Here is a 15,196-nt window from a genome sequence, read left to right as displayed (position 1 = left end):
GGGTTAGTGGTGGTGGATTGGTCTGGGGTGGGGTGGTGGTGGTGGATTGGTCTGGGCTGGGGTGGTGGTGCTGGATTGGGCTGGGGTGGTGGTGGTGGATTGGTCTGGGCTGAGGTGGTGGATTGGTCTGGGCTGGGTTAGTGGTGGTGGATTGGTCTGGGGTGGGGTGGTTGTGGATTGGTCTGGGCTGGGGTACTGGTGGTGGATTGATCTGGGCTGGGGTGGTGGTGGATTGGTCTGGGCTGGGGTGGTGGTGGTGGATTGGTCTGGGCTGGGGTACTAGTGGTGGATTGGTCTGGGCTGGGTTAGTGGTGGTGGATTGGTCTGGGGTGGGGTGGTTGTGGATTGGTCTGGGCTGGGGTACTGGTGGTGGATTGATCTGGGCTGGGTTGGTGGTGGATTGGTCTGGGCTGGGGTACTGGTGGTGGATTGATCTGGGCTGGGTTGGTGGTGGATTGGTCTGGGCTGGGGTACTGGTGGTGGATTGGTCTGGGCTGGGGTACTGGTGGTGGATTGATCTGGGCTGGGGTAGTGGTGGTGGATTGGTCTGGGCTGGGGTACTAGTGGTGGATTGGTCTGGGCTGGGGTGGTGGTGGATTGGTCTGGGCTGGGGTACTGGTGGTGGATTGGTCTGGGCTGGGCTGAGATGGTTGTACTGGGGATGTGGATAGAGTTTGTGTTGCTAGCAGGCAGCAGAAAGCCACTGACAAGACTAGCTGCCTCCTGACTGGATCTGGCTGTGGAAATTCAATTTGACATGCAGATAATAGCCCTCCGAGAGCAACACGCCCTGGACAGCACAGCACACCACTCCTGTTCTGTTTGATAGGTACCCTTGATAGGCAGGGTGCAGACCAGACCAGTCAGTCAGGGGTATAGAATCAACAGCTGGGTGTATACATTCTCTCTTTATGGCAGCGTGTAGTTTGTAAGAGTTATGGAGAAAGACAGATGTCTGTTTTGATGACGGTAGTAGAGGTTATGATTGGAACAAGAGGGTTGATGATAGCTGAGGTTTTGAGCTGTTTTCCACTTTCATTTTACATTGAAATGGTAATATTGCTCATGTGACTGTCCCTATTTCACTTTCCCTCTTATCTTCCGGAAAGGGGGAGGACATGATAACTAGAAATAGAAACTGAATTGTGTTGCCATGCCATTCATTCTTTTTCCGATGTCTGTTAAGTAAATTGAATAGAATAAAGTTGTGTGTGAATGCATGTGTGTGTGTGTTTACCTGCTTTAAGGACGGCTCCTCCTTGCAGCGAACGCGTGCTGCTTTGATACCTGTGGGTTGCTAGGATTTTATCAGTAATATGTTTTGGTGCTGCCAGCTGGTCTGGACATGGAAGGCTTTAATGCAATCAATAGGAGATTTATAGCAGCCATCCTGTGAGTCAGAAAGAGGAGGGTGAAAGAAAAATACAATTAATGACATTTGCAAGCAGATTGTCAGTGTCGGGAGACTGATGCTCTCCCTCCCTCCTCCCCCACACAAAACTGTGTGTATGCGCGTGTGTGTGCCTGCGAGTGTACTTGCATGCGTACATGTGTGTTTGCGTGCGTGCGCGTGTGTGTGTGTTTGCGCGTGAGTGTGTGTGTGTTTGAGTGGGAAGATGATGTGGATAGTACACTGTTGGTTGTCTGTGTGTCCTTTTTAACGCGGAGGCAGGAAACCAATCTCAGCAGGATGATCGTCTCTTTGAAGGTGGCGATCTGACTCACCTAAAATAACTTGCGACACTGAGGATACAAGGGATCCATACACCATGTATCAAGCATCACCACCTGCCAGCAACACTGTGTAACGTGCTGCCTGCTGTTCATCACATATTATTAACCACAGCAATATCTCCCCAATATCAAATAACATCAGCAATGAGATTACATAGGCAAGGCCTATTACTGCTCAACAGATATAACAGAGGAGATGATACGTCATTAAATGAATGACATAACTTCTTCTCATTTAACATGTTGCATACAGTACCATACTTTACAGCTGTTGTGTTTGGGAAGACATTATAATGTCCTCCAAAGTTAATATGGCAGCATAACGTCAATTGCCAATGTTTAGTGCTTCCCCATAAAATCCTCTTCACGTATGTGTTTGTGTGTGTGTGTGTGTGTGTGTGTGTGAGGTTGCTCAAAACCGCAGAGAGAGATTCTATTTCATAATGGCTCTTATTTAGGTTGGATGGTTTCTTTTTTGTCTTTAGGACGAAGAAAACACAGCCGAGTAAACAAAACAATAAAACATTTATTAGAACTGGAAGTCCTGTATAAAACCGTAGCCTCTCCTCTCGTAGCACGCAGAGGACATGACGGAGCTGCGACTCACCACTCAGGAAAATGAAAACACTATGAGAAGAAACAAAGATGGCCAAAAAATAAATACATTAAAAATGTGATTTTTTTAAAATCTGTTTTACATTTATGCCATCAAAGTCAGCCTGTAAGCATTGGCGAAAGCAGTTGGGAAGAGAAATGCATTCCTACCCATTGTGTCGGAGGTATTAACACGAGATACATGTTCCATCTGTGCTGCATGTTAAAGTGGCCTATTATGAGTTATACTCCTTCAAACGTTTGCCTTCTTTCTACATGTACCGAGACTTTCCCAGATCTTTTCAAAAAGACTACGGCCAAAGAATCCAAGGTTATTGAAAGCATCAAGAACAATAAAGCTAGGTCAAAATTCAACACACAGCACACTAATCAAGATTTCTGGCACTAATAAAACAACCATTTAATAACGTAAACCCAATAAATGCTGTTTTAAGAAGGTTGTGAGAGGAAATTGCTGGTGATACTTTTTAATACATAATTATGGGCTGGCAGTAGGAGGGAGAGGCGAGAGAGAGAGCGAGAGAGAGAGAAAGAGGGAGAGAGAGACAGGTGGAGAGTGCCTGGGCTGGCAGTAGGAGGGAGAGAGAGAGGGAAAGAGAGAGAGAGCTGGAGAGTGCCTGGGCTGGCAGTAGGAGGGAGAGAGAGAGAGAGGTGGAGAGTGCCTGGGCTGGCAGTAGGTGGGAGAGAGAGAGAGAGAGGTGGAGAGTGCCTGGGCTGGCAGTAGGAGAGAGAGAGAGAGAGAGAGGTGGAGAGTGCATGGGCTGGCAGTAGGAGGGAGAAAGAGAGAGAGGTGGAGAGTGCCTGAGCTGGCAGTAGGAGGGAGAGAGAGAGAGAGGTGGAGAGTGCCTGGGCTGGCAGTAGGAGGGAGAGAGAGAGAGAGGTGGAGAGTGCCTGGGCTGGCAGTATGAGGGAGAGAGAGAGAGGTGGAGAGTGCCTGGGCTGGCAGTAGGAGTGAGAGAGAGAGAGAGGTGGAGAGTGCCTGGGCTGGCAGAATTCCACAGTGTATTTGGATCCTTGCCTGATTGTTTATCACTGGAAGTGGTCGTAGCGAGGTCAGCGGTTAAACCCACCAGTGGTCTCTCTCTGTAATGTGGAGCAGGCATGACTGGGAAACAGACACCCTGATTATCCCCCCAGATATTCCATATCTCATTTATTTCCTCCCTGCCCAGTAATTGCATTCTGGTTTTCAAATGATGTTTGCCAGGTAAGGATCTACAAACAAACAAGCTTAATATAGTTAAGCAAAACCATTGTGACATGTCCAAAATAATTTGCCTCATAACTGAATGCATAGAGGGAGAAGAAAAACTGTCAGGGTAGTAATGTCATGCAATGTCTCAGTCTGTGGGTGTTCTTTTCTTCTGTCATGCATTCTCCAGTTACTCAAACCCAATGTGATTGCTTCAGTCCTTCTCCAGAATAATGGAACACTCTCGGAGGGTTCTACTTAAGTTAAACATTTTTAATTGTTTTACATTAAAAACATGTACACACATATGTATTCTCCACCACACATGACAGGGAGAGAGGGGGATATAAGAGGGAAGAAGGAGACAAAAAGGTAAGGTGTTTATGGTGTTTATGGTTTTGAACTTTAAAGGGATGCCTATCATTACTCCTCTGCAGAACACTGGAGCCGCAGAATTCTCCAGAATGTGCATATGTTCTTAAAGCTTCACCTCTCTGAAATGCGAGTTGTGCCTTCAAACTGCCTCTAACGTTTCATCCTTGTCTTTATCTCATGCTCCCCAGGGATCTCAGTGAGAACCAGATCCAGGCAGTTCCTCGTAAGGCTTTCCGTGGGATCACAACTGTCAAAAACCTGTAAGTAGCCCTACTCCTTCCTCTGTCCTCCTCCATATATGAGAAGCCCATTAACAAGCACCTGGCGTGCCTTCTCCGTGAAAGACAAAGGAGGAAAGAGTTATGTGTCTGACATGTCCATCAATCCGAGGTAGATGGGTTCAGGTCTGTTGAAACAAGTGTCCAATAATATAATTGAATTCATTCATGTATTAATTCATTAATCTATTCATGAGATGCTAATATACAACGAAACAAAAATCTAGGTAATCATCAAGCCATAAAATATTGCTTCCAATGTTCCTTTTAATTAACATAGTTACTACAGTTCACTGTTAAAGGGGAAGATGCTGCAGCTGATTTGCATGGACTCTGATGATGATACGATATAAAACCACAAGCCAATCGTAGGTTTTCCACCACGTTGCCGGGTGACTTCTTTGGGCAGAATTTTATTATTTATTTATTTATCACCTTTATTTAACCATGTAGGCTAGTTGAGAACAAGTTCTCATTTGCAACTGCGACCTGGCCAAGATAAAGCGTAGCAATTCGACACATACAACAACACAGAGTTACACATGGAATGTGTAAAGAGGGAGAAGGAAGCAACTCTAAGCCAATGGCCCCCATTCATTGCCCAGAACAATAAACGTTGCATAACCCAAAACTCTGTCCCAAATCAGCCAATCAGAGGAGGGCTTATCGATGATTCACTGCAATTATTGTGTTGTTGAGATTAGGCTTAATGGGCCGACCTCTGTGTTTCGAGTGAAGTATCACGGCTCAGAGCCCTATGGGATGCACCCATAGAATGACCACTCCCTCTCAGTGTTGCTGAACTAAGGTGCCTTTTTAAACCTTTTGCTATAAATTACAGGGTTAGGGTTAGCCAAGTGGAAGTCATGCAGCGGCAGGCTGTTTGAAAGACAGCCAGGGACCCACACAGGTCCCGCCAGCTAAACACTCACAAGAGAGAGATTTAAAAAAAGATTTTGGCTCAATTTGGCATGAGGGTCTGCTATACAAACTGATGGAAAGTGGTGTTGAGGGAAAAAACATACAACGTTATAAAATCCATGTACACAAACAACAAGTGTGCAGTTTAAATTGTAAAAAAACACACATTTTTTTCCACGGGCCGTGGGGTGAGACTGAGATGCAGCTTGAGCCCCACCCTCTTCAACAAATATATCAACAAATTGGCGAGGGCACTAGATCAGTCTGCAGCACCCGGAATCACCCTACTAGAATCTGAAGTCAAATGTCTAATGTTTGTTGATGATCTGGTGCTTCTGTCCCCAACCTAGGAGGGCTTACAGCAGCACCTAGATCTGCTGCACATATTATGTCAGACCTGGGCCCTGACAGTAAATCGCAGTAAGACTTAAATAATGGTGTTCCAAAAAAGGTCCAGCCACAACCACAAATACAAATTCCATCTAGACACCGTTGCCCTAACAATCTATACATACCTCAGGCCTAAACATCAGCACCACAGGTAACTTCCACAAAGCTGTGAACGATCTGAGAGACAAGGGAAGAAAGGCCTTCTATGCCATCAAAAGGAACATAAAATTTGACATACCAATTAGGATCTGGCTAAAAATAATTTCATCAGTTATAGAATCCATTGCCCTTCATGGTTGTGAGGTCTGGGGTCTGCTCACCAACCAAGAATTCACAAAATGGGACAAACACCAAATTGAGACTCTGCATGCATCACCGAATAATGCATTCAAAGCAGAATTAGGCCGATACCCGCTAATGATCAAAATCCAGTAAAGAGCCGTTAAATTCTATAGCCACCTAAAAGCAAGTGATTCCCAAACCTTCCATAACAAAGACATCACCTACAGAGAGATGAACCTGGAGAAGAGTCCTCTACGCAAACTGGTCCTGGAGCTCTGTTTACAAACACAAACAGACTCCAGGACAGCAACAGCAACACAGTTAGACCCAACCAAATCATGAATTAAACTAAAAGATAATTACTCGACACATTGGAAAGAATTTACCAAAATACAGAGCAAACTAGAATGCTATTTGGTCCTAAACAGAGTGTTAGAATACACTTATCTCCACAAAGAGAGCGAGAGAAAGGGAGAGAGAGAGGGGGAGAGAGGAGAGAGGGACGGTCAAGCACAACCTCGTCACTTGTTATAGCATTTAGCACAGTTAGCCATGGCTAATTCTTCAGCTGTTCACAGACCATATAGGATTGAGGGAGAGAGGGAGGGAGACAGTGAGTGGTAGCTTGCAACTTTTTTGTAACCCCCCCCCCCCCCTCACACACACACAACTCCTCCTCAGTACGCCTCCACCCCAGCCCCAGCAAGGTGACTCCTGATTTAATTGCTGAAATAGTCTAACCCTCCAGTTTCCTTCCAAAGAAAAACCCTTACAGATTCCAATCGGCCCATGTATTGATTTTCTCATATGCTCTCTCGTCTCTACCCTAATGCCCTCCTTTTCTACTGCTCTACAGTAGGGACACACCGCTCTCCCCACACACGCGTAATCTCATCCCTGATATCCTGCAGAAAGCTTTATTGGCTACTGAAAACTGGAGTGGCATTCATTTCCCCCAGCTTTCAGATTGCCTGGCTTTTCCTTCTTTCTTTTTTTACATTCACAAGAAACAGGGAGATATTATTCTAATGGCTCTCTAAACAAATGAGACACATGTCACACGTCTGTATATGTCAGAGCAGATAACATGATCTGCATCTGGGCTTTCTGGGCTGAATGCCGCCCTTGGCTGTGTTCTGTTAAGTGTCAGCTCCACACCCACACACACACACACACACACACACACACACACACACACACACACACACACACACACACAGAGACTACTGTATCTGTCTATCCTTAACACAATATGTCAATCCACAATGTTGTCCATTAATTGTAACAAAATGGCTGCCCACTGTATGTCTCCAGGCTTACAAACGTATTTGCCAGAGAGCATGGACATGACATGTTGTTGCAAAAGTGGCAGAATACAGATCTCTGTCAGCCAGCAAAGCAACCTCCACTGGGCTGGGCTGACAGTGAGTTATTGGCCATGTATGAGGCTAGCGCACTGATGTCCCTCTGGTCTAAACACTGAAGCCTCACAACTGCTATATCAACTAAACGCAAGGGGTGATTGAGAGTCCAGCTCTGCAGCTGCTATATCAATTAAACGCAGGGGGTGATTGAGAGTCCAGCTCTGCAGCTGCGATATCCCCCAGCATCCACTCTCTCCCCCAGCCTCCCCTCTCTTCTCTCCCCCAGCCTCCACCAGCCTCCCCCAGCCCCCCTCTCTCCCCCAGCCTCCCCTCTCTCCATCAGCCTCCCCCAGCCTCTCGCCCCCAGCCTCCCCGGTCACCACTTTGCCCCAGTCACCCTCCCCCTGGGCTTCTATTGTCCTGTCTTCCTGCATGTGGCTCATAAAAAGCAACCCGCTTCACACTCTCCTACCCAGAATGCTGTGCCATCTCACTGTTTGTTTGAATTATGTTTTGGCGGTGAGAGGTGATTTATGACCACCTCGGACCGTAAGACATGTCGCTCGCTGCAGATGGCGGCGCTCAGCCTTTTATGTCACCCACTAATCCCGCTCGCAGACCGTTCAGGGCGCAGCTTAGCCGACCACGCCATCACACGACACACTGTACCACTGTACCCAGGGCTCTGCCCACTGACTCACACTACAGACTCCAACACAGTCCTACTGCCCCACCAATCATCCTACTTACTGCTTCACCCGTCAACCCTCTTACTGCCCCACCCGTCAACCCTCTTACTGCCCCACCCGTTAACCCTCTTACTGCCCCACCCGTCAACCCTCTTACTGCCCCACCCGTCAACCCTCTTACTACCCCACCCATCAACTCTTACTGCCCCACCCGTTAACCCTCTTACTGCCCCACCCGTCAACCCTCTTAATGCCCCACCCGTCAACCCTCTTACTGCCCCACCCGTCAACCCTCTTACTGCCCCACCCGTTAACCCTCTTAATGCCCCACCCGTCAACCCTCTTACTGCCCCACCCGTCAACCCTCTTAATGCCCCACCCGTCAACCTTCTTACTGCCTCACCCGTCAACCCTCTTACTGCCCCACCCGTCAACCCTCTTACTGCCCCACCCATTAACACTCTTACTGCCCCACCCATCAACCCTCTTACTGCCTCACCCGTCAACCCTCTTACTGCCCCACCCATCAACCCTCTTACTGCCCCATCCATCAACCCTCTTACTGCCCCACCCATTAACACTCTTACTGCCCCATCCATCAACCCTCTTACTGCCCCATCCATCAACCCTCTTACTGCCCCATCCATCAACCCTCTCACCCTCCCACCCATCAACCCTCTTACTACCTCACGCATCACCCCTCTTACTGCCCCATCCATCACCCCTCTTGCTGCCCCACCCATCACCCCTCTTACTGCCCTATCCATCAACCCTCTTACTGCCCTATCCATCAACCCTCTTACCCTCCCACCCATCACCCCTCTTACTGCCTCACCCATCACCCCTCTTACTGCCCCATCCATCAACCCTCTTACTGCCCCATCCATCACCCCTCTTACTGCCCCATCCATCAACCCTGTTACTGCCCTATCCATCAACCCTCTTACCCTCCCACCCATCACCCCTCTTACTGCCTCACCTGTCAACCCTCTTACTGCCCTATCCATCAACCCTCTTACCCTCCCACCCATCACCCCTCTTACTGCCTCACCCGTCACCCCTCTTGCTGCCCCATCCATCCCCCATCTTACTTTCCCACCCATCACTCCTGTTACTGCCTCACCCATCACCCCTCTTACTGCCCTACCCATCAACCCTCTTATTGCTCCACCCATCACCCCTCTTACTGCCCCACCCATCACCCCTCTTACTGCTCCACCCATCACCCCTCTTACTGCCATCCATCAACCCTCTTACTGCTCCACCCATCACCCCTCTTACTGCCATCCATCAACCCTCTTACTGCCCCACCCATCACCCCTCTTACTGCCCCACCCATCACCTCTTTTACTGCCATCCATCAACCCTCTTACTGCCCCACCCATCACCCCTCTTACTGCCCCACCCATCACTCCTCTTACTGCCTCACCCGTCACCCCTTTCCACCTCATCTAGTGGGCTCTGCAGTGTCTTCTCTGTCCGAGTTCATATTCGTGTAGAGAAAGAGGGAGAGAGAGATAGAGAGATCAAGAGAGAGAGAGAGAGAGACATCATCACTCTTTAGGCTTTGTGTCCACGTCTGTCTACAGAAGGACACTGACTAAATAGCCACAGACTGTCCTGTCCTCTGCTGTGCTGTGCTAATCAGGACAGGACACAGTAGCTAGCTATAGATTGGCTGCGTGATTTATCTCCATCCCTTCCACTGTCCTTTCCTCCTCCTGAAGCCCTTTAGTCTATCCATCACCCAGCCCAGTGACAGCAGAGCAGCTCTCCCTGCCATTGCACCCTATTCCCTACATAGCGCACTACTCTTTCTAAAACAAAAGCAGGGACTATAAAAGCAACATGGAACCATCTGTGACTTAACCCCTGTCTCGAAAACACTCCAACCCCATTCACTTCCTGTTGTCTTAGCTGATGAACGTCGATCAGCTGGGTCCCCAAATTAATTAGGAGGCGTGCGGTTGCTGGTTAAGAATCCTGCTCCATCCTTCCCGATGACAGATTAATAGGGCTGGGCTAGTGGGTCTATTCTGTTAAGGCACTAGTCTCCGAGTCCTTTCTCTGTCTCTCTTTCTTTCTCTCTCTCTCCCGCTCTACTCTCTCTCTCTCACTTTACTCTCACTCTCTACCCTCTCTCTCTTTTTCTCTCTCTCCCTCTACTCTCTTCCTCTATGCCTCTCTCTCTACTCTCTCCCTCTATCAGTAAACCCAGTACATTGCAAGAGGATAATGAAATCCAGTTAATTTCAGTAGTAATAATAATAGTACATATAATCATGTATACAGGTACAATACTACTGCTGTTGTATTGTGGAATCTTCGGTCGATAAATGTAAATTAAAAATAAAAACTATTATAAAAAGAAAAATAATGAATGGGTAATAAATAAACAACAAAATGTACATAGATGATGGTTACACTATGTATTACTGTTAGTTATTTACAATGTAAATACTTCAAGGAATTCATTGTCATGGGATGTCCCTATGGGAACCATACAAAGTTGAAGTCGGAAGTTTACATACACTTAGGTTGAAGTCATTAAATCTAGTTTTTCAACCACTCCACAAATTTCTTGTTAACAAACTATAGTTTTGGCAAGTCGGTTAGGACATCTACTTTGTGCATGACACAAGTCATTTTTCCAACAATTGTTGACAGACAGATTATTTCACTTATAATTCACTGTATCACAATTCCAGTGAGTCAGACGTTTTCTGTGCCTTTAAACAGCTTGGAAAATTCCAGACAATTATGTAATGGCTTTAGAAGCTTCTGATAGGCTAATTGACATCATTTGAGACAATTGGAAGTGTACCTGTGGATGTATTTCAAGGCCTACCTTCCAACTCAGTGCCTCTATAGATTTCCTATAGATTTGATTTGGATTTGATTTTCTTTGCTTGACATCATGGGAAAATCAAAATAAACCAGAAAAGACCTCAGAAAAAAGATTGTAGACCTCCACAAGTCTGGTTTATCCTTGGGAGCAATTTCCAAACGCCTGAAGGTACCACGTTCATCTGTACAAACAATAGTACGCAAGTACGAACACCATGGGACCACGCAGTTGTCATACCGCTCAGGCATACTGCACATGGGGACAAAGATCGTACTTTTTGGAGAAATGTCCTCTGGTCTGATGAAACAAAATTAGAACTGTTTGGCCATAATGACCACCGTTAACTTTGGAGGAAAAAGGGGGATGCTTGCAAGCCCGAAGAACACCATCCCAACCGTGAAGCATGAGGGTGGCAGCATCATGTTTTGGGGGTGCTTTGCTGCAGGAGGGTCTGGTTCACTACACAAAATAGATGGCATCATGAGGAGAGAAAATTATGAGGATATATTGAAGCAACATCTCAAGACATCAGTCAGGAAGTTAAAGCTTGGTCGCAAATGGGTCTTCCAACTGGACAATGACCCCAAGCATACTTCCAAAGTTGTTGCAAAATGGTTTAAGAACAACAAAGTCAAGGTATTGGGGTGGCCATCACAAAGCCCTGACGTCAATCCTATAGAAAGTTTGTGGGCAGAGCTGAAAAGCATGTGCGAGCAAGGAGGCTTACAAACCTGACTCAGTTACACCAGCTCTGTCAGGGGGAATGGGCTGAAATTCAACCAACTTATTGTGGGAAGCTTGTGGAAGGCTACCCAAAACGTTTCACCCAAGCTTAACAATTTAAAGGCAATGCTCCCAAATACTAATTGAGTGTATGTAAACTTCTGACCCACCCACATGTGATGAAAGAAATAACAGCTGAAATAAATAATTCTCTCTACTATTATTCTGACATTTCACATTCTTAAAATAAAGTGGTGATCCTAAATGACCTAAGACAGATACTTTTTAATTGGATTAAATGTCAGGAAATGTGAAAAACTGAGTTTACATGTATTTGGCTAAGGTGTATGTCAACTTCCGACTTCAACTGTACATATCTGGCAGTCATATTTGCAGTTCCTCCCTCACCCAGAATAACTCCCAGCTTTCTGTAATTTGTAAATGCAAAGACGTTGGGAATTGATTGGGATATTTTCTTTAAAAGATATTATCTTATTTGGGAGTATTTCTCACCGTAGAGGAAAAAGTACATCCCTGTCTCTACTTCCCCTGTCGTACAGTGACCACATAGACACACCTCTTGGGGTAGCCATGTCTTTTTGTGTCTCCCTTTTTCTATAGCCATTTGGTGGTTTTTGAGCCTGTATTTGTTCAGGATCTGTCTCTGTTTTGTATATCTGACAGTGTAGAGATATTCTGCCAATTTGTATTCTCTTTTGAGGTTCCAAATAGCAATTTAGTTTTTTCTGTGTTCTTGTTTCATTTTCCCAATTTGTCAAATAGGAGGTTTTCATTTCTGTAACAATTTGAATGATTTCCCTGTGTGTTTGGATAATAGTTTTTTTGTGTGTTTTTAACAGATGACATAGGGGACTCTTTTCAGGGTTCAGCTCTTGGGTTTCCATTGTTTTTAATTGTAAAGATGTTTTGGGGCTTAATTTCATATGGTGCCAAAATGTAAGTGTCCTTTTCTTTATATTTACAATTAAATGTAATTTTCTGAGTTACTCTCTGCATGTGTTATTTGGTACTTTCTTTGGGTATTTAGGGTAATTATGCATAATTCTGTATGTAGATTTTATATGGTGTTTCCTCATTTGTAGGAGTGTCTCCTGCTCTGTCAGGGCCACATGCCTTTCCAGGTTTAAGGCTTTGTATTTTCTTTGAAAGGTCATCCTGTGTAATTTGGTAGTCAATTGGGTTCTGGTTGCTTTTAATTGGTTTTCTTGCATATTTCTTTGATTTAAGCTAAGGTCTTCTGATGCTGTTATTCCATAGAGCCTTTCAAAATGATCTTTCCAAATGTTGCCATTTTGAATAGCTAAATCAGTCCTCTGTGCTCCGTTTAGACCGTTCCATTTCTCCAACAACTGATATCCATCAATGGAGTCTTCAGTCTCTTTCAGAGTGTTCTCAAAATGCTTCTGTTTCTTCCATCTTAGGTTTTGTTTTCTATTCTTTCATTGTGTCACAATATTGTTGCCGAATGTCTCTATCTTGTGATTGGTGATGTTTTCTATTTGATAAAGATCTAAACATTTTTTCTTCCAAGATTATATTCAGCATCAAACCATTTTTCTTTTTGAGGTTTCCAATTAGAACTGTTTTTTTCTTCTGCATAAATTTGCTTTTGTGGCTGCTGTATGATAGATCTCATTTAATTTATTCACAGCCAAATTTATGTCAGGGAGGTTTGGGCTGAATGTACGTGAATATAAATCATTGATACAGGTTGTATTTCTGGGCAGTGCAATGCTGTGTTGAAGTGTATTGCACTGTCAGGGACCCATCAATACGTTTTATTGACATTAATCAGTGTAAAGGCCTGTTTGTGTGGTCTTTGGGTGGAGGTCGTTTAAAAAATACATTCATCTGACAGTGGTCAGATAATGGTGTCTGTGGTCTGACAGTGGTCAGATAATGGTGTCTGTGGTCTGACAGTGGTCAGATAATGGTGTCTGTGGTCTGACAGTGGTCAGATAATGGTGTCTGTGGTCTGACAGTGGTCAGATAATGGTGTCTGTGGTCTGACAGTGGTCAGATAATGGTGTCTGTGGTCTGACAGTGGTCAGATAATGGTGTCTGTGGTCTGACAGTGGTCAGATAATGGTGTCTGTGGTCTGACAGTGGTCAGATAATGGTGTCTGTGGTCTGACAGTGGTCAGATAATGGTGTCTGTGGTCTGACAGTGGTCAGATAATGGTGTCTGTGGTCTGACAGTGGTCAGATAATGGTGTCTGTGGTCTGACAGTGGTCAGATAATGGTGTCTGTGGTCTGACAGTGGTCAGATAATGGTGTCTGTGGTCTGACAGTGGTCAGATAATGGTGTCTGTGGTCTGACAGTGGTCAGATAATGGTGTCTGTGGTCTGACAGTGGTCAGATAATGGTGTCTGTGGTCTGACAGTGAATGCACTAATGGAGGAGGGGTCTAAGATTTTATAGTCAACAACACTGGTCCAAAGAGCTGAGCAGCAGGTGAATCTTCCCAAAGAATCCCCTCTAATTCTGTCATTAAGAAAATACAGGCCTAAGGCCTGATCCAAAACATAAAGCAAAATCTACAATGGAATGGTTCAATAATAAACATATCCAGGTGTTAGAATGGCCAAGTCAAAGTCCAGACCTGAATCCAATCGAGAATCTGTGGAAAGAACTGAAAACTGCTGTTCACAAATGCTCTCCATCCAACCTCACTGAGCTCGAGCTGTTTTGCAAGGAGGAATGGTAAAAAAATGTCAGTCTCTCGATGTGCAAAACTGATAGACATACCCCAAGCGACTTACAGCTGTAATCGCAGCAAAAGGTGGCGCTACAAAGTATTAACTTAAGGGGGCTGAATAATTTTGCACACCCAATTTTTCAGTTTTTGATTTGTTAAAAAAGTTTGAAATATCCAATAAATGTCGTTCCACTTCATGATTGTGTCCCACTTGTTGTTGATTCTTCACAAAAAAATACAGTTTTATATCTTTATGTTTGAAGCCTGAAATGTGGCAAAAGGTCGCAAAGTTCATGGGGGCCGAATACTTTCGCAAGGCACTGTATCCCGGTTAGCCAGTGTGCAGGGACACTGATTGATCAGGCCAATTGAGGTAGTATGTACATGAATGTATAGTTAAAGTGACTATGCATATATGATAAACAGAGAGTAGCAAAAAAGGGGTTGGGGGTGCACACAATGCAAATAGTCAGGGTAGCCATTTGATTACCTGTTCAGGAGTCTTATGGCTTGGGGGTAAAAACTTTTGAAAAGCCTCTTGCCATGCGGTAGTAGAGAGAACAGTCTATGACTGGGGTGGCTGGGGTCTTTGACAATGTTTAGGGCCTTCCTCTGACACCGCCTGGTATAGAAGTCCTGGATGGCAGGCAGCTTTGCCCCAGTGATGTACTGGGCCGTATGCATTACCCTCTGGAGTGCCTTGCGGTCTTAGGCCGAGCAATTGCCATACCAGGTAGTGATGCAACCAGTCAGCATGCTCTCAATGTTGCAGCTGTAGAACCTTTTGAGGATCTGAGGACCCATGCCAAATCGTTTTAGTTTCCTGGGTAGGAATAGGCTTTGTCGTGCCCTCTTCACGACTGTCTTGGTGTGTTTGGAACAGTCTAGTTTGTTGGTGATTTGAACACCAAGGAACTTGAATCTCTCAACCTGCTCCACTACAGCCCGGTCGATGAGAATGGGGGCGTGCTCGGTACTCCTTTTCCTGTAGTCCACAATCATCTCCTTAATCTTGGTTACGTTGAGGGATAGGTTGTTATTCTGGCACCACCCGGCCAGGTCTC

At 45.5% G+C, this 15,196-nt stretch overlaps 1 protein-coding gene across 1 annotated transcript in view; it reads left to right on the top strand.

Annotated features, from left to right (window-relative positions):
* slit3 (slit homolog 3 (Drosophila)) overlaps positions 1-15,196 on the top strand; it is a 443,755-nt gene that overhangs the window by 217,774 nt on the left and 210,785 nt on the right. The window contains 1 exon segment of the mRNA XM_036969807.2: positions 4,105-4,176. Within this exon segment, the coding sequence (XP_036825702.2) occupies positions 4,105-4,176 (72 nt within the window).

This window comes from Oncorhynchus mykiss, chromosome 25 (genome assembly GCF_057628025.1).
Source record: "Oncorhynchus mykiss isolate SJ-2025 chromosome 25, ASM5762802v1, whole genome shotgun sequence".
Taxonomy (NCBI): Eukaryota; Metazoa; Chordata; class Actinopteri; order Salmoniformes; family Salmonidae; genus Oncorhynchus; species Oncorhynchus mykiss.
This window is presented reverse-complemented; position numbering and strand designations above follow the sequence as displayed.